At 41.2% G+C, this 20,127-nt stretch overlaps 1 protein-coding gene across 4 annotated transcripts in view; it reads right to left on the reverse strand.

The window, feature by feature from the left end:
* The window catches only part of SCEL (sciellin), an 85,063-nt gene that overhangs the window by 31,604 nt on the left and 33,332 nt on the right, over positions 1-20,127 (reverse strand). For 3 of the 4 annotated variants that reach the window (XM_050950003.1, XM_050950000.1, XM_050950002.1), the window contains exons 4-10: positions 19,385-19,447; positions 18,939-19,007; positions 15,578-15,646; positions 13,563-13,628; positions 12,113-12,178; positions 10,750-10,803; positions 4,793-4,828 (exon numbers count right to left, since the gene is read on the reverse strand). In XM_050950003.1, the coding sequence (XP_050805960.1) occupies positions 4,793-4,828; positions 10,750-10,803; positions 12,113-12,178; positions 13,563-13,628; positions 15,578-15,646; positions 18,939-19,007; positions 19,385-19,447 (423 nt within the window). The remainder of the gene's footprint in view (positions 1-4,792; positions 4,829-10,749; positions 10,804-12,112; positions 12,179-13,562; positions 13,629-15,577; positions 15,647-18,938; positions 19,008-19,384; positions 19,448-20,127) is intronic. The other variant, XM_050950004.1, reaches the window with a different exon arrangement.

The raw sequence follows: 20,127 nt of genomic DNA on the forward strand, positions 1-20,127 counted from the left end.
TAGCATACATGTCTGTTCCAGTTGTGTGTTTTTGCTAGCTAACACAGCCCTCTGAAAATGAAGATGCTTTGATAGCTATCATGCACTCATAAATATTAATAAGAATCCATATTTAACCCAATCACATAAGAATGAATAGAATGCTGTACTCTTGTACCCTACAGAAGACAAGGCAGATGCATTAAGTATCATATTCCAGTCATTTTAAATGGGGAGTAATTCATTAATACTTTAACATCTCTCCAGAGAAAAAACAAAATCCAAGTAAATCTTTAAAAATGCATTTAAATATTACAGTTCTGAGTAAAATTACATGACAATAAAATATTTCACACAAACTAAAATATTACCTTAATTTTACTTTAGTGAATTTCAACATTACTAGAAAATAGATTTACTGTTAATTTTCTTGGTTGTGGAGTGAATATTTTTTGCCAAAATTATAGCATTAATGTAGCATTTTTAACAGAAAATGGTGTTTCTGTTGAGCACTATTGGATACATACATTTAGCGGAATTTGTAGGTGCATAAAACTGTAGGATTGGTTACATCAAGAATAAAGGGTTATATTTAGCCCTCTGTTTTCCAGGCTACTTATAGTTTACATAATGACACAAAAAACTGCAGAGCAAGGTTACCATAGTAACATAGTGGATCAGTCACATAGTATTCCTACAGCTCTCCACCAATGGAGGAACTGGAATATAAAGCTTGATATGTTAATGAGAACCACTAGGGGAAGATGGATATGAACTGAATGAGAATGGGGATTAAGGAAGACTTTAAGAAGCCTTTATAGTGGGGAATGGCTGTGACATCTCTAGTTAATGAACTGGTATATTTTATTCTGTAAAATCTCCAAGATTTGTGGATGGGAATGTTTCACTTAAGCACTACTTTCTTCCTAGAGAATTACACTGCCAGACATCTTCAGGGTGTTTTCCTTGATTTTGGACTGTTCTAATGTACTATGGAATTTATTGGAGAATACAAGGTAACATATGCTATGGCTCCAGATCTCCTAAAATTATACTTTGTTAATCGAATCAATTAAACTGAGCTAATTTAAACTGACTTAAAATCTGTAGCCTTTCCTATTCAAAATTAAAAATTGCAAATTGTGAGCCACTATAATTCTCAGTGCATCTCTAAAAGTATCTTTCTTGCAATGAATTCACAATTTTAACCGTATAGCTGAATTGCAAATGTATTACAGGCAAGGGCATAGAGTCAGTGTTTGTGCACGGTTATTACAGAATACACTGGAAAATGTACCATTTCCATTCTGACAAGCCTCCCAATTTGCCTGGATTTTAAATAATCAACATTTTCACATTCTTCACTGACAACTTTTATAGTCGATTAATATTATCTATATGTATTTCAAAATACAGTATCACATACACTAACTCTTAACACACATTTTTTATATTTGTCACATTAAATTGTGTTTACATTTTTCTGTCTAACACTAACAATACTCCGCACTAATATGGCTCTTTTACCCACATAGCACTGTGCAGACATTAACTAAACCTTGCCTGTGAGTTGTGTTAAGCAGGTATAAACTACTATCATCCAGCCTCTTGCCCTTTAATGTGCCCCCTTGTGGCCAAATCTTTGAAAAAAAAAAAAGGCAGTCGTGCCCCAGTTTCCTTTTTGGTATAAGCTCCAAAATGCAGCCTGTAGCGCTCAGCCTCTTTTAACAGTTCCACCCTGTGGCTGGGTCATTTTGAGTCCCTCCCCTTTCAGGGATAGTAAGGGGTCTCACCTCAAGATCCTAAAGGTCCTGTGATGGGCCTCCAACCACCAGCCCTGACCCCATATCTCTATCTCTCTTCTTCATCAGGGAGGAACAAAGAAAGTTAAAACAGGAAGAAATATAAAGTCCAGTAGTCTTAAGTTAGGGCTGCCAGTCTGAATCTGGAGCTTCAGCAGTTCCTTCCTCCTTCCCTCCAGAAGGCTGTAGGAGGACCCAAGCTGACCTCTCCTCTGGGTCCCACCATTAGGCAGGGAAGGACTGTTTGTTTAGGTCCCCTGCTGCTGACCTGGACTGCTTACTACATACAGCCTTTGCGGCCATTTTCCTTATGGTCCCTTTCCTGGATCCTTCTGACTGAAAGTTGCTCTCTCTAAGGAGCTTTCCCCCATCTGATGCTGTAGAACTGGGATCGGCAACCTTTGGCATGCAGCCCATCAGGGAAATCCGCTGGCAAGCCAGGATGGTTTGTTTACCTGCAGCGTCCACAGGTTCGGCCAATCACAGCTCTCACTGGCTGTGGTTCGCTGGGTTCCAGGCCAATGGGGACTGTGGGAAGTGGCGGCCAGCACATCCGTCGGCCCACACCGCGTCACGCAGCCCCCATTGGCCTGGAAGGGTGAACTGTGGCCAGTGGGAGCTGCAATCGGCCAAATCTACTGATGCTGCAGGTAAACAAACCGTCCTGTCCTGCCAGCTGATTTCCCTGATGGGCCGCATGCCACAGGTTGCCGATCCCTGTCGTAGAACTTCTCTCTGGTGACTCTTACCTTCTCCAGCTGCCACCCTGCTCTGTCTGGGTTGCAAATTTTTATCCCAGCTGTTGCAAACTAGCCATTCAGCAGCAGCTAGGGGATGATTGCTCTCTTCATTAACCCTTTTAGTGTCTGCTGCTGCCTGCATGGGGTCTTTACTTCCCACCACACTACTCCCATTTGATAGCTGTGGAAATTGAAGCACAAAAGGTGTAATGACTTCTCCAAGATAATGCAGCAAATCACTGACAGAACAGAATTAGCACTCATGGAGTTTCTGGCTTCTAGTCCTAAACTTGGTCCATACTGCTTCCCCTCATCCACAGAACCCACGTAACCCATCAAATATTGAGGTCTAATAAATCTATTACGTTATATTTCTCTTTCTCATTTCATACCAATCATTCTGATTATCTCAATTTGTAATACCTTGTTCTGGTTTTATTGTCTACAGCAGTTTTTGATCTCTCAGGTGTAGTTTGTTCTGATGAATAGATAGTCCTGCAATATAATGTTATATATATATTTAATTCATGAGTAACATGACTGAGTCATATAAATCTCATTCCATATACATAAGTTATAATAGTACCCATCCTTGTACAGTATCTCTTAGGTTTATAATACAGTAATGAGTTAGGGCAGTGGTTCTCAAACTTTGTATTGGTGTCCCCTTTCACATACTAAGCCTCTGAGTGCAACTCCCCTTATTAATGAAAAACATTTTTATATATATTTAACACCCTTATAAATGCTGGAGGCAAAGCGGGGTGCAGGCTGACAGCTCGCGACCCCCCATGTTATAACCTCGCAACCCCCTCAGGGGTCCCGTCCCCAAGTTTGAGAACCCCTGAGTTAGGATTTTTTTTGAGAAAGGACATCTACTTTCCACAGATTTTTTAAAATTACATATATACCCACACATACAACACTTCTTTGCACATCAGTGCTCTGACCCATTCAGCTTTGTGAAAAACTGGTGTTTCTGGATTGGTTGTTTTAACATTATGGATTCAGTAATAAATTGTGGTTTGTTTAAAGTTTGGAAGTCCTTGTAGGAAAAAAAACCCTGCAGATCCGATATGAACTTTTGCATATGAAGAATAATACGAGCAGAGTACTGGTCAATTTTTCTTAATTTTTAAGATCATATTTCTCTCTCATCAAAATAATAATTGCAACACCTTTAGCAGACTAACGCCTTGATACTGCAAACACTTATGCACTTGAATAATTTCCCCATGAGTCAACAGGGCTACTTGTGGAAGTAAAGTTAAGCATGCACAAAAGTGTTACTAGGATCAAGAACTAGCTAGACATTTTATTGTGCAGAAATGAATAGATGTAATATGAATGTCATAAAGCTCTGAGGGCAGTGACTCTCAAAGTGCTCTGTGGAACATTTGCAATCAGTCCAAAGAGAGCTGGCTGTATATGGTCCTGGTTCTCCCTCCTTATATCTAGGTGCTAAATCACATTAAAAGACAGCTAAAATACCTTAAATATGTTCATAATAGTTATTAATTTATTTTTATTATTATTATTAATATGTGGGGTTGTCTCTACAGGGATGTTATAAGATAATGAATGGGAGAGAAGGTGGGCTACTTGATTGGGAATCCGAGTGTATGTGATCTAGCAGACAATCTCTATTAAAATGAGAGCTACACTATAACAAAGTTTGAGAACTGCTATAGTAGATAGACCCAATCCATGAAATTACAAGTCAGTTAAGCGTTCTCTGTGTGTGAATATTTTACTTATTTAACTAATAGGTTTAGAAACTGATTTAGTTAAACTGGCACAACTCCTCTGTATTGGTTTAAGAGGGCCTTATATCAATTTAGCTTCAGTCAACTCTTCACCTTAAATAATTTACTATTTCCCCTCCCATTATTTTACTCTTTCCCTCATTTACTCTTCTTCCATTTATTGATTGCCTCCAAAGAGTCAGTTCAACATTGAGTGACCTTCATAGTGGCAATAACGACAACTGTGGAATTAAAATAAGGGAACAGGCGTGGCTCGGGGGAGAGGGGTTGTTTGTATTTTAAATGCTGAGCTATGTACATTGAAATGCTCTAAACTATTTGAAGGATAAGGAGATTTATACTTTGTGGGATGTCCTCTTTGCTTGCTCCTGTGTAATCAGGAAAATCTCAGTTAAATCATGTATTCATTCTGTTAGAAGCAAGTATACAACAATATGCACAGAACTGTGCTGTATTTCCAAGCTTAAGAGCTTTACAAGTAATATTTAAAATATCACAAACTTACGTCTTTGGCCCTTCTGGATTTTCTGAAGAAGCAATTCTGTAGAAAGAACCATAAGCACTTCAGATGTGAAGTAGCAAACACTACTATTGGAGCACCTCTCAAGTATTTAAAAATCTAACTTTGTATCTTACTTTTCCTTCCTTATAAGACAATAATGTTTTTTTACTGTACGAATAATGCATAAATCAATATAGATAACATACTGAAAATAAAATAAGACATTTCTATTATATTTTTACATATAGTTTTTAGTTTAGACAATCATGAGTCAATTAATTATTCTCCAAAGTACATACTCAGATCAACATATCTTTGATTTCAGTACTCAATTGGCAGCCAAAAGCTCAGTTACAGTGGAACTGATAAGATACTTAACATGGATTGCATGTTCCTTTTAAGTGTCCTGTAATTAGTGCTTGGTTAACATGGAATTGAAATGGGACACTATAAAAATTCATGTCATGCTTGGACAGAGTGAATTCAGAAAAATTCAGAGCAGTTCTTTGGCTCATAAGACTACTTGAAAACTAGTGACAGCTTTCTTTGAAGCCAGACCATATTTGGGTAACCCCATTCCTGAAGATAACAGGACAATCCTGTGTCTCACTACTTTCAGATCCAAATGGATGATTCATCTCTACACTCTAGCTTTCTCTTAATAGCAAAAATAAAAAATTTAATTTAAAAAAATCTAATGTCTAGCAAATTACCCTTTGCTACTACCAGCAATGGACCACTTGCTTATTATTTGAATGCCTTCCAAGAAATCATAGTTATAAGCATGGGATAGACAGATAGTGTCTTTTTCCTAGAATTGAGAAGCACACGGCTAGTGGTGCTCTGATTCCCCACTCTTGCCATGTTATGGTAGTCCTGCTTACATAGCGTCCACATCTCTCTATTTGCTTCTGATTTTAATCTCGTTGCAACTCTGCTAAACAAGCCACTTCATGGTCTTCCTGAAACATGCTTCAAGCAAAGTCGGAAGCTCTCCTTTGATTGGTGGCTATTATTAGCTATAATAATACCAAGCACTGAAAAACAGCATGTACATCTTCAAAGCACTTTACAAATATGAACAATTAATCACTTCACTCCCATCTTTGATGGCCAAGTGTAGAGTGGCAACACCAATCAGAGGTAAGGTGACCATACATCCCAAAGGGAAATCAGAACACTGTGCAGGGCTGGCCTGACCCACTAATTTGAGCCCTGTCTCCCCTCCCCCTCCCCGCCACACGTGGAGCTGGCCTTTTCCCTCCCCCCGCCGCACATGGGGCTGGTCCTAGCCCTGCCTTCTCCCATCCCCCATGAAAGCTCTCATCTGAGCCCAGCCTGCTCCCCCTGAGGGGCTGGTGTCACTTGTCATCCAAGCCCTGCTGCCCCCCCCACACACACCCTGTGTGGGGCTGGCATTGCCTGAGCCTGGCCTGCCCCCTTGCTTGGCTGGTGTTGCTGCTCACTCAAACCCTGTCTCCCCACAGATTGATGGAGCCCTTTCTCCCCCTTGCCCTGCCCAAAGTGCTGGCATTGCCACTTCCCCCACCACATATGTTTCTCTTTGCCCCCCTAGGGGTGCGTACCCCACTTTTTTTTGGCAAAGGTGGGCATTTATCCTGTTTGTTCTTGCCCACTGATGATCAAAGGTAGGGTGACCATATATGATCAGTTGGCAAGAGCAAATGGGACAAACGCCCACTTTTGCCAACTGATCAGGACAGGTCTTAATAAAGTCCCGGACAAAATGGGACATATGGTCAGAGGTGCTCCAGGAATGAACTGTGTCATGAAAGTCTCACGAGGACAATGCCTGCCTTGTGGGACAATTGTGTGTGTATAGGGTATGCATTTGCAGTGATGAGTTGCCAAAATATTAACAACAGGTTCCCTTCACTTCACCCCAAGAGGGGGTTGTGCCCCCGCCGAGAGGTCGTGCCCCATCCAACCCCTCATGTTCCTTGATGCCCCCCCCGGCACCCCTGACCCATCTACCCCCCTTCCCAGTCCCCTGACTGCCCCCTGCTCCTCCATCTAACCCCTGCTCCTTCCTGACTGCCCCCCCCAGGACCCTTGCCCCCATTCAATCCCCCTGTTCCCTGCCCTCTGACTGCTCCGACCCCTATCCACCCCCCCACAACCCACCGAACTCCCCTGCCCTCTTCCAACACTCCCTCCCTGCTACCTGCCCCCTTACCATACTTCCTGGGGCCGGGGCCAGGTCCGCTTGGCTGGGACCGGTTCCGGCATCGCAGGGCCCGAGCCGGGCCGGGCCGGGTCCACTCGGCCGGGACCAATGCCGCGTGGCCCGACTCCCTGGGCCGGGCCAGGTCTGCTTGGCCAGGACCAGGACCAGGACCAGCGCTGTGGGGCCCGACTCCCCAGGCCGGGCCTGGAGCCGCTCGGCCGGGACCAGAACCGAGCCGCAGGGCCTGACTTCCGGAGCCACTTGGCCGGAACCGGTGCTGCAGGGCCCAAGCCACTGGGGCCGGAGCCGGGAGTGCTTGGCCGGGACCGGGCTGTGGCGCTCGGCCGGGCCAGGCCAGCGCCGGGGAAGCCGCTCAGCTGGAGCTGGACTGAGCCGCACCATGCCTCCCTGGAGCCCTCCTCACGAGCCCCAGCCCCAGCTTACCTGCCTGCTGCTTGTTTCAGGCTTCCCACGAACATCTGATTCGCGGGAAGCAGGGGAGGTGGAGGAGAAGGAGGGTGGAGCGTTCAGAGGAAGAGGGGGACATGAGCTGAGGCCAGGGGCGGGGTGGACAGCTGCCCGAGCTTTTGTTAAATTTAAAAGCTTTTTTAGAACCGGTTGTCCTGGAACAACCGGTTCTAAAAGGGTTTCTAAATTTAACAACCGGTTCCTGCGAAAGGGCTCCAGCTCACCAGTGATTGCGGGAGAAGAGAAGTAATGAAGGCAGGGGAATATACTAGCAGTGGAAAGGCCAGCATAAAGGGCAAGAGGAGAGGAGGCCAAGGAATAGAATTATATCAATTTTGCCCAAAACAGGTAAAACTCTCTACTCCTCCCTTGCTCAGTACTTGCTGGTTGTCTACTGGGAAGACATTAACAGTCATTCTGTAGCTCTGTTATTTGAGATACTTCCACAATTGGCACGACAGTAGTGAGATATTGAAATTAATCCAAAATAAATGCATCATGAGCACCATTTGTAAAAAAAAAAAAATCCATCATTTTGATGAGAATGAGGGCAGCAAGCAATGATGTAACAGAGGGATAGCTCAGTCGTTTAAGCATTGGCCTGCTAAACCCAGGGCTGTGAATTCAATCCTTGAGGGGGCTACTTAGGGATTTGGGGCAAAAATCAGTACTTGGTCCTGCTAGTGAAGGCAAGGGGCTGGACTCAATGACCTTTCAAGGTCCTTCCCAGTTCTAGGAGATAGGTGTATAGCTCTGATTATTATTAAACTAAACTTCAGCATCAGGCGCCATACTTCTATTGAGCAGTGATTTTGAATCTTGGTTTAACAGATGGACGGTAGTGAACAAATTATTAAAATAATTGCAAAGCTTGCATCTTTATTTGACTCAAAACAGTGCCTGTATAACTGGTTGGATAAAACCATAAAATAAATATTATATGCCATGTGTATACAGTAGAAATATCTCTCGCCATTTTTAAAAATTAAAATATGTTATGGTAAAACAAAAAAAAGAGTTGGACTAATAAGAAGTGTCATAGTTCAACTCCTTTTTGCTAGTAGACATAGCTGCAGCCATCTAAAATTATAGAGTGGGCTAGATCATATGCAAATGACAGTGGCAGAAGATTAAAGCAGCATAAAAACCCATATAGACAAAGATAGAAATTTCCTTATTAAATGCTATAAGTTTTGTTGGGGGGAGAGGCGGGGGGAGGGTTAGGGTTCATGCATTGTGTATTTATGTGTTTGGTTGTTGTTTTGCTTTCTTGTTTGCAACTTTCAATGGGCACAGTCATGCCATCTCCACTGTAAAACGAGGGAAAAGGAAGTGGGGAGCCTTTCGTCCCACAAAGCAAATAGCAGGGCATGATTACTACATTGCACACAGGTTTGGACTGCTGTGAGATCAAAACAGCTAATACTCATGTCTATGCATCATATCCGCAAGAGGACTTAATCTGCTGCGTAGAGGACAGAACTCTTCCCTCTGGTGCATATCCTCTCTCAACAGCAAGCACTAGATGTCAGATTGCAGGCACGCAAGTTGCTTCCACTCAAAGGAGCAGCAAAATGCACACCACAGCATGGAGCTGCAGCCCTCTGATGGAATCCTGCCCTGCCAGGATAACTGTAGCAGACAACACCCCAGATTCCATTTCTGTCCCCTCTCACTCCCCCATAGTTACACGAGCCAGGGTATGAGTTAGTCATAAATTTTAGATATATACCCTATATCACAGCAAGAAAACAGTTCTGTATATGTAACCCCTTGGGGTTTAGAGAGGATGGCCCGTGTAAATCTTTTTCTGAAGGGGGGAGGGGAAGCAGAAGAGTAAGGAGGGAAACTCCAGGATGTGGCTCTGGAATTCCAGAGAGAAAGAAGGGCTGCAGCTCGCAGGCCCTCACAAAATGAAGCAGCAGAAAACCTGCCTGAAGCCTCGGAAGGACAGGGCAGCCAATCAGGGATCCCCCAGGCCTAGGGCTTTACCATTTTTGCAACCTCAAGCAAAAAAAAAAAAAAAAAAAGCAGTTCAGACTTCCTCTGCTGGTGCCTGGAGCCGGCCCTGCCCTGGACAGAAGCCAGAAGGAGCACTGTGCCCGGGAGGAATCGCCCAAGAAGGACAGGCCGGAGGTGGACCCAGTATCACGGCTACCCAGAGCTGCATGGGGCTGTGAGTACTGGGGCTTGTGACTCTGCACTGGAAATAAGGAGGAAGACTGCTAGCTAGTTAAGTAGGGAAGTGGCCCTTCTGTGTGGCTTTGCAGAGAGTGGCAGAAGAGGGCACCAGAGGGGTTTGTTGAGGGAAAGTTCACTGGCGCCGAAGATGACCAGGAGCACCCAAGACTCACCACTGGACTGGAACTTTGCTCAGGATTCCTGAACTCTGTGTGCAAACACATTGCTCGGTGTCTGCCCTTCCAGATTGTGCTACAACTGGGCCTGGGGGGAGGGGGGCCTTGATTTGAATGCAGCCCTGTTTTACTACTCCTCCTATATTTCTCCTTGTTGTTTTTCTCCTCTCATCCCTCTGCAAATAAATATTTCCCTTTCTTATATCCATTGTACTTTCCCTGTGGGGGTGTGCGTTCACTCTGGGGGGGTTGGAACAGGTGCCCCTGGGATGGAAGGGATTTTTTCCTGCTGCATTCTTACGCACACCTTCTCTTGGCCAGAGCTGCCTGCAGAGCAGACTCCATCTTCGCTACGAGGGAGCTAGAGTTACATATAAAAGGGTATGACATTGGCTGTAATGTAATTTCCAGAATCGCCCAAAAAATCCTGTGCATATAGACAGTTACTGAAGCTACGTTAATTGCATCCATGCTGAATTCTAACTTCCTGCAACTGCTGACTCTATGGACAGGGAATGGTGGGTCTGGTAATATCTTTTATTGAATTAACTTCTGTTGGTGAAAGAAGTTTTTGAGCTCCACAGAACTCCTTGTCTCTTTCATATCTTGAGATCAGCACAGCTACAACAACTCAATGGATACACATATTGTAAACAAAATGCAAGGGTGGGGGAAGAAAAATGCATAAGCGTTCAGGAAAATGCCAGGCTACAAATTGCTTTTGAAATCAAAAGCACAAGGAAACAGATGTATTGTATCTACATATCCATTTGGAAGTTTATCCATTGGCAAAAGACCTTCAGAGAATACTCAGGATTATCACAGAGTTGCTATTCTGTAGTGAGCTAAGTGGCTTGAAAGGAACTGTACTGCAGCCCAGAAAATAAAAACAAGTCTACAGCATGGTTCAGAATTAATCATAATATAAACACTGTGCTCATTCTTACCGTCTAGTATCAACTCTAGTTGTGGTGGTTGTATCTAGTGGGGTTCTGGACTGCCTGTATTAAAACATTCAATGAAAAGTATCTGAGCATTTTTCTTTAAGAAGAAAATTCATTCTCTAATTTACCATTTAGAAATAGGTTTGAGAGGTGCAATAGAATACTGAGAATGGTGAAATTAGCGTGCTCCTTCACAAAAAGCTATACATTCATTTGTTATTACAGAAATATACATAGCCCTTCCATAGTAAGGTTGGAGAGAGCATTTCAATCGAAGGCAGTTTTCAGACTGCCACACCCACAACTCCCAACAACTTGGTAAAAACAAAACCAAAGCAGTTGAAATTTGTCCATAAGAGAGTTAGTGGGTTGGTTGGTTTGTTTTAATAAATTTTGGGGTAAATCAGATATTCCATTTCAAGTTATGTAGTTGTATGTTTTTTGACTGGTTGAAGGTTTATTCAGCCTTGTACATACAAAACTCCACATTTTATATTCATACTTTTCATACATAATTTGTATGTGCAAAGTTTTTCTTTTTACTGAAAAAAGTTCACTATTTATCTATATGCAAGAATATATTTAAACAATTATAAGCAGTTCAACATCAGGCCCATGTGTTCATATAAGCTTTTGTGTTCGCATAAAACATGGCCAAGTTTGGGTGGATTTTCATAGGAAAAGGCTTATCGCTGACACAGGGCAACCCCCTACCAAATTTGAAGGCATTGCTCCAAAGCAGGGATCGGCAACCTTTGGCATGCGGCCCACCAGGGTAAGCACCCTGCTGGGCCGGGCCGGTTTGTTTACCTGCAGCCATGTCTGCAGGTTCAGCTGATTGTGGCTCCCACCGGCCGCGGTTTGCCGTCCCAGGCCAATGGGGGCTGCGGGCAGCGACAGGAGCTGAGGGATGTGCTGGCCACCGGTTCCCTCAGCCCTCATTGGCCCCCATCCTGCAAATATGTATGCACCTGCTTAAATTTATACACTGAGTTCAATTCACATAATTTTGCTTCCATAAATACAATTTCACTTAGAAACACTGAGATCACAATGTAATTTTTCAGAATAAAGATAACACCCACATCTTGTGTGTGTAAATATACACATTTTCAATAATTCATCCATATTTAACATTGAGATGTGAGCAGTTTCATTATTCATCAGACAGAAAGCAGATGCAGCTGTAGCATTAATAACTAAACATTTACTTGTTACATAACCAGCTAATTTTAGCACAAGTTTTTCTGAATTTCCTAAACACCTGCTACTGAGAGCTGATTCAGTGGAAGTTAAGGGTCCTCAGCACCTTGCAGGATCAGGTATAATAATAAAAAAACACCTAAATGCTATTCTTAGTTCTTACCCTTTGTTTTCCACAGTAACTGTGGCGTTCTTATAACCAGAGACTGGTGGTGGCATCCAAGACTGCCTGTTAAGTATTAATTAATAATTCAGTTATAGAGTATGTAGTGTTTAGTGGATGAACAGCAGTTTTAAAATCTATAGAATATTTTGAAAGGAGAATGTTAGAATCTCAGAGGTGATATGGAAAATGCTTATAACATTTCCTAAATTATTCTTCTTTTAAACTTATTTTCCAGTGCCTTCATAGCAACCACCATCTTGACACACCGTTCTGTTTACTCTGTTAGAGCATTTAATGCCAGTGGACATAAAGTGAAACCTTTAATTACAGTGGTGCCACCAATGTACAAAATACAATCTTTGGTCCAAGTTCTTCTTTGGTGCAGCTCAAGTGAAGTAAGAATTTAGCCTCTTGTGCCAGTAAAACAGGTCTCATGAGGGACAACCAGATGGGTCAAACCCCCAAGCCTAGCTGACAGATCTGGAAAGCTTGATGTATTTACATGGCCTCCATAACACATTCAGATTCTGCAGAAACTAAGTTTTCATTCTAACAAAAGTAAGTTTGTAGCCATCATTACTGTGAAGAAAAACCTTTCAAATGTGAACCGTGTGTAATTAATGTAGTGGTGTCTTCCCAAGTCTGCCGACAGCCTAAGGAAAATGACTGAGGGGAGTAAACTGTCTGCCCTCCATTAATCTCATTAGGGATGTTAATTCTAACACAACAACAATACTTTAATTTCAATGTCAACAATTTAATTGCTGAACATTTTAGTATATGGAATGGAGATGGAATTGGAGCAAAGCCAGAAGGGACAGAATTTGGGAGCTGCTGCCAGGAAGGTAATGCACAAGAAAATGAGTATCCACCAGCAGCCCATTTTAGTTAATAATTCAGTTGTCTGCTAGGGTGCCACCTGTGCAGGTTTTCCCAGAATCCCCCTTTTCTGAGGTAACTGTCCTGGGAAATCTGTAAGGGTACTCAGTACACACTGCCAGTTGTCCAGTTTAATAGACTCAGGATCCTACTGGGTGTCCCAGTCTTCTGAACCTTACAGGTGGCAACTCTGTTCTTTACTCCGTAACCAATTGTCTCCATCTCTCAGCTAATGCCATTGAAATCAAACAAGTTTCTAACCCTAATTTTTATCTATTATAGAAGACATTACTATTATTGTTCATTTGTAGTGCAGTAGTGTGTAGTGGCTCTAATCAAGAACCAGTGCTAGATCCCACCCAAACAGGCAGTAAAAAGAGAGTCCCTGCCCCACAGTGATCCAGTGGGGAATAGCCAGATAATGATAATTTTCAGGAGCAGAACTCTTTTTAAAAGAATTTCAAACTTGTGAGAGAAAGTTATTGTTCCAATATATCTTAGCACATTACTGATGGACAACGGCACTGTAGATATCCTCAGAGAGCAAAACAAAGGTGATATTGAATACCTTTTGTGCTTCACAGGAGATGCGGTGGTGGTGGTGGTTGATGTATTTGAAGGAGTCCAGGACTGTCTGTTAACAAAAGAGACTTAGTTTGTTTATTGTTTTTCAGTGAAGTTATGATTTTAATTGATAAACTAAGGAATGGGATCTTTGCTATCACGGCACTCTTTAAAGGATGGAATTATAAACAGTAATTGGTACAATTATAGCTACATATGTTGGCTACGATTTTCAAAAGTGATTAGTGATTTCAGGGGCCTCAGTTTTGGATGCCCAATTTAAGATACGTTGAAGGGGCCTTATATTCAGAGGGTATTCTGAAAAATCCAACTATTTTAAAGTGTTTCAAATTGGGCACCCAAAATCATTAGTCACTTGTAAAAATTTTGACCATTATATCCATCCATATCACTACACTACATTTTATAGCCACCAAAACATTAAAAAAATCTCTATTTTTCACATTTTGAATTGTATGTTTCTTAATCAGATACTATTATTGTGGCAATGCTGCATATTCTCGATTCCCTTCATCTTCATCAGGTGTGCCACAGTATGCATAGATCAGGAATGAGGTTATCCGTAACCAAGGCTATCAGTGAGGTTATCCGTAACCAAAGCTAGCAACCACCTCCATCAGCACTGGTTTGGTTTCAGATGCTTTATTATTATCAGGATGGAAGTTCAACAAAGTATGAAGCACATTTACTGAGGAATGCCGCTACAGGGTCAGCGATCATGTGGTCACCAAAAGCTCTGGAGTTGTAATAAGATCACCAATGATGGCCATAGACTGAATATCGAGCCAGACTATCTTAAAAACCAAGGTAGAGATCAATCTGGGTGGCACATGATTTATAAGAAGGCTACATCCTTTGGGAGTTGCCATGATGATGATGATGGATGATGAATGCTGTACATTTAGGTACATGCCTACAAGACTATTTGACATTCTACCCTACAGCGATTTCCTCATAAGAGGTTTGCATTTCATAAGTTATTGTCCTATTGTCTCAACTTTTGAACTAGTGAGGATAAATATAGTATGGAATCTATCACAATTCCTGTTATGAGCATTCATCAGGGGAATATGTGTAGAGGGCCAGTGCAAAGCCTATGTACCGTTTAAGTCCCATTATGAATCCTCTTTTGAATTTCCTCTAGGCATATTCAGAATTATCTCCAGCCACAACATAAAACCCAGTTTATATTATATTTCACATATCATTACCATACTGATTTACAACAAAGTTGTGAGAAATCTTAATACGAAAGCATAGTCTCACTTGCACTGTACATGTCATAGTCGCTCAGTTTCACTTTAAAATTATCTCACCACTTCCCAGGGTTATACTTACATGTACCATTTGGTTATCATAACCAACTATATTGGACATAATTTATCACTGATATAACTGACACTGAATGAAGTTGGACCAACAGGGAATTTGACCAATTGCATTTATAAATATAATAGCTGAGCTTTTTTCACCTTTATCTTCTTAAATGGAGACTTAAATTACTCATGTGCCAACAGTAATGTAGAAGGTATGTTTTCAGTGTTGTTCACCAAACACTAGTATATATTCAATGTGGTCATCCCTGACTCAACAAAAAATTTAGAACGGGTCAAAACTTTTTGCCAACGGAAAATTGGGTTTGAAGAAATGAAAATTTTCACAGAAAGTGTCTGGTTTCCTCCAAACTTTTAGATATTTTTCTTTGAAAAACCAAACACCTCCAACCCAATTTTTTTTTTAGTTTTCAGCTGCCAAAAATTCTTTCAGTTTTTAAGTTTTCATTTGTTCAACAAAGTCAGAGTTTTCTGCTGAAAAGTTCGATTAAAAATTTTTTTACCTAAATAAAAAAAAAATTCTCACCAGCTCTGAAATCTTTGTCACATCACACACCATTGTTTATGCTCTCTATTCATCCTTGATATAGGCATCGCTAATAAAATAACAGTAATAAGAATGTCTAAGGATATTTTTAAGGGTTAGCACGTCTCAGACTCTTACCTGTTAGTTGTCCTATTATCTAAGGGTGGGGAATTATTCGCTTTATCGGCATCTCTTGTGTCTGAAATTCTGTATAGAAATACAGAACGAAATTCATTTTCACAAAACATTTAGATTAGAATCATGTCTTTAAAAATACACTAAGAATAAAATGGCAACATCAACTATTACTGGGTGAGGCTGCATAGCTTATGACAGCCAGTACATGATGTTGATGAGTAAGAATAGTATAGTAACTGAACCAATACACATAATTTCAATGCATACATGTGACTAAAAACAGATTATAAACTATGTCCAAATTCTGAATGGTTAAATATCCTGTAACTACCACAGTCGTCATTAAAATGAAATGATTAGAATTTTTCCTTTAAACTGGCTGTGACTACTATTAAGGTCAAACTGTTAGAAAGTATTTTGATGAGGCAGTACTGTATATTTATAATCAACTTGCTCTTCCACTGTCCCATGAGAGGTACAATGTTCTTTCATGATGGCTTTTACAGATCAATGTGTTTTGAAAAAACTCTAGTACAGAATCAGTGATGGAACAGACATGTGACCTTCAGGAGTAACATTAGCCAAAGAGGTTAGATCATTTGTACTTAATATTGATTTTATTCAGCCATTAGATTTGCATTAAGGATCAAGCACATGACTTTTCATGCCTTTTATGGATTCTATAGTCATTGCCTAAAACTTTTCCAAACTGTTAGTGAATTCACTATTAGGATAAGAGAGCATTTTTATCTTTCACTAAAGTCTGAGTATCACAAATATTCTAGCAGAACTGATAACATTTACCAAGTTCTATCCTCATTCCATGTGTGGAACTCTCTTTGGTATCAACAGGAGTTCTGCACAAAGATCAAGTGTACAATATATACTTTAAGGTTGATTATAAACACTAAGTTGGGGTTGTTTATCTTAAGTGTTTGGCTTAAATAACTGAAAGCAGTTGAAGAGCTCTGAAGAAAAAACAATTCCTGAAGAAGAGCTATGTGGCACACAAAAGCTTCTTTCTTTCATGAGCAGAAATTGCTCTAATAAAACAAAGGCTCTCAACCTTTTTCTTTCTGAAGTCCACCCCAACATATTATTAAAAACACCATGGCCCACCTGTGTCACAATAACTGGTTTTCTGCATATAAACGCCTGTGCTGGCATTACGAGGTAGCAAGCAGGGCAATTACCTGGGGCCTTATGTGACAAGGGCTCTCACAGAGGTACATTGCTCAGTTTCAAGCTCGGGTGGCGGAGCTTAGGGCTTAGGCTTCAGCCCCATATGGCAGGGTTTTGGTTTTCTGCCCTAGACCCCAGAAAATCTAATGCTAGCCCTGGTTGGTGGCCCCCCAGAATGCTGCTCGTGGCCCCCCAAGGGGCCTCAAACCCCTGGTGAGAATCACTGCAATAAAAGATATCTCACCCATTTTTCACAGACAAATGATTGTCAGTCAAGACCCATTTATTTAAATACAAAAATGAAAATAATTACAGGTTTTTTTATAAAACGGAGTGCCTGTCCAGTGCAATAGACACAGAACAATAATTAGCCATGCTCAGTAAGAGAACTACTAATCAGATGTCACTGACTGAAACAAAGAATTACATATTCTGCCTTCAGATACACATGTGGGGCACCGATTGCTTTCAGTAGAAATTCGTGCATAGCCATTCCAGGCCGCAATTTGTGCAATGTGTTTTCTAGATTTTTTTTAATTCTTAAAATTAGATATGTAAGTAGTTCAAGTTGCTCATGCCCCAGGCAATTCGTGACTGTAGCCTGCAGTTATTCAGAAGACCACTAGAGGTCTCACTAAGCTTGCTAACATTACAGGGGCCATAGGGATGAAAAATTCTTTAAGTAATTCTCAACCAGCTGTTATTCACTGAGACTTACACCCTTGTCCTTCATTCTGCTTTTTATTGAGGACACTGCAGAAAATTCCAGATCTACATCTTTAATTTCCCTAGTGTTACTGTCTCGACATTTCTGTCTCTCAAGCCAACAACAGAGTGGAAGACTGAGGTTGGCATGAGTGTTCTTTTTATTTATTTCAAGACTCAGATATCATAGAAGGCAATTGTTAGTGTTTATTCTTCACCACATCAGTTTTGGAGTCAGTAATAGTTTGTACAAAGAAGTAAAAGCATAAAGATCATCATGATGAGTAGCTGATTTTAAGGCATGTCTTCCACCTCTTCCCCACATATCTAATTAGTTCTCAATAAGAAGGGAGAAACAATCTGGGTAAAATAAGACACGTCCCTTTCCCCTTCACTTCTCATAAATAAAGTAGGGGTTTATGATACATTGTGGGAGGGAAGTGTAGGGACTCGGAAGGAATGGGAAATTTGGGTGAGGCTTCTTCAATTTGAATGTTTGAGGCTGGCCCGTTGCTAACTCACGTACATGACAGAGACTGTATTTGCAGGCAGAAATGTTGTATATATTTATATGTCACACAGAGGACCCAATTCTCCACTCACTTGCATGCGAGTAAATCAGCAGGAATTCCATTTACAATACTAGGAAATCCCTTTTTATAGTAGAACCTATTCAGTGCTACAGACACAGAATAATAAAAATAGGAACTCCCTTTTGAAGGTGAATACAAGTCTAAACATCAACATAAACTTATGTGCAAACTGGTACACCATTCTGCTGCCTAAATGCTTTCTGGACACAGAACTATGCAACCAATATATCACTCCTCACATAGGTGCTGATTCCGTGGGTGCTCTGGGGCTGGAGCACCCACGGAAAAAAAATTAGAGGGTGTTCAGCAGCCACCAGCAGTCCCACAGATCAGCTCTTCCCTCCCACGCCTCCTGTGTGTCGCAAATCAGCTGTTCAGCAGCATGCAGGAGGTGCTGGGGGGGAAAGGGGGAGGAGTGGGACAGGAGGAGGTTGGGGAGGGAATGGGAAGAGGCAGGGCAGGGGCAGAGCGGGAGCGGGAAGAGGTGGGGCAGGAGTGAGGGCTTAGGGGAGGGGTGGAGTGGGTCCAGGGTCCAGGGCAGAGCAAGGGCAGGGCCTGGGGCAGAGCAGGGGTGGGAAGAGGTGGGGCAGGGTGTGGCTTGAGGGAAGGGGTGGAGTGGAGTGGGGTCTTGGGCAGAGCCAGGGTCGAGCATCCCCCAGGAACAGAGGAAGTCAGTGCCTATGCCTTCTCAAGACAAAAGATCTTGGAGGGAAAAATACACATACAGTAGTTTAAAAAAAAAATCAGACTACCATGGTATAAATGCAAAAGTTAATATGCCACTCATTTTACTTGTTAATACTTTTCCTTTTGTAGACAAAACATATACAAAACACCACTTGCATGAAAATGACAAAATATTGTATATAAGAATATGCTACCTGTCTAAAGTAGTATCAGATCTGTATTGGCCGAGTAAAACTTTCTGATCTTCCTTTTCATTCAAGTTACTGTTATAAAGAAAAATTAGTTAGATGTAATTAAAAACAAACTATTTTTAAAGTTTGCATTTGTTTGTAAAAATGACATTCTAAATAAGCATATATACAAATGTATTTTAACATTTTTATTCATTTGATCAAAATGAAAACAATATGCAAGTGTTGATGTAAGACACTATGCAGTACTCCAATATATTCAGAGTTAAAGGCCAGATCCTGTTCCCATTGAAGTCGGTAGGAGGTAAGTAAGTAATGATAATGGGAGGAAGAGCAGGGTCAAATTGAACAAAACAAGTTCTTTGCATAAACAGGACTTTAATGTGTGTATTTTCCTTTATCTCTGGCAATACCATTTGACAGATGTATAGACACACTACTTACTGTACCTGTGTAAACTATCTTGAGATTTGTATTGGTTAAGCACAACTCTGCCATAGTTTTCATTAGTACTGCAATTAAAAAAAAAGTCAGATCTTTGGTGAAAATCAAATTCTTTAAACAAAGACCAATTTCTTGACAACCATTTATGTCTTGACTCATATCTAACACCAGTTTTAAACCATTTTAACTCCACTGACAGCAGCTCTTGTCTATACGCTCTTTGGAATGGGGACTGTCTCTTACTATGTATTTGTATGGTGCCTAGCTCAATGGATGCCTGAACTTGATTGCCGCTTCTAGGCATTATAGTAATACCAATCATAATAATAGGGCACCACAGTAGGTTAAAGTATTGGTCCTGATGCAATTAAGTTCCTTAAATGAATGTCAACATTAAATGATTGGCATTTTTCCAGACATGGAAAATCAGGTGTTCCAGTAATCAAAGTATAAGGGAATGTCATCTTGAGCCCATCCTGTGAGGTGCTGAGCACATCTAGCAAGATGCTGTGCACCCCAAGCTCCCACTGTGGTAACAGTGGAAGTTAAGGATGTTAACAGCTTGCAGGAGGCGTTCAGCAGCACCTCAGGTTTGGGTCAATAGTGATTTTATAGTGAAATAAATGCAAACCCACTTGCTAAAGCATTACTCTTGCAAAAAATTAGATAATAGAATAAATTTAAAAAAAACCCAGAAGTGTATGTTAACCTGCAGTCAGGGAAAATATATTGCATATGATCTTTACTG

This window comes from Gopherus flavomarginatus, chromosome 1 (genome assembly GCF_025201925.1).
Source record: "Gopherus flavomarginatus isolate rGopFla2 chromosome 1, rGopFla2.mat.asm, whole genome shotgun sequence".
NCBI lineage: Eukaryota > Metazoa > Chordata > Testudines > Testudinidae > Gopherus > Gopherus flavomarginatus.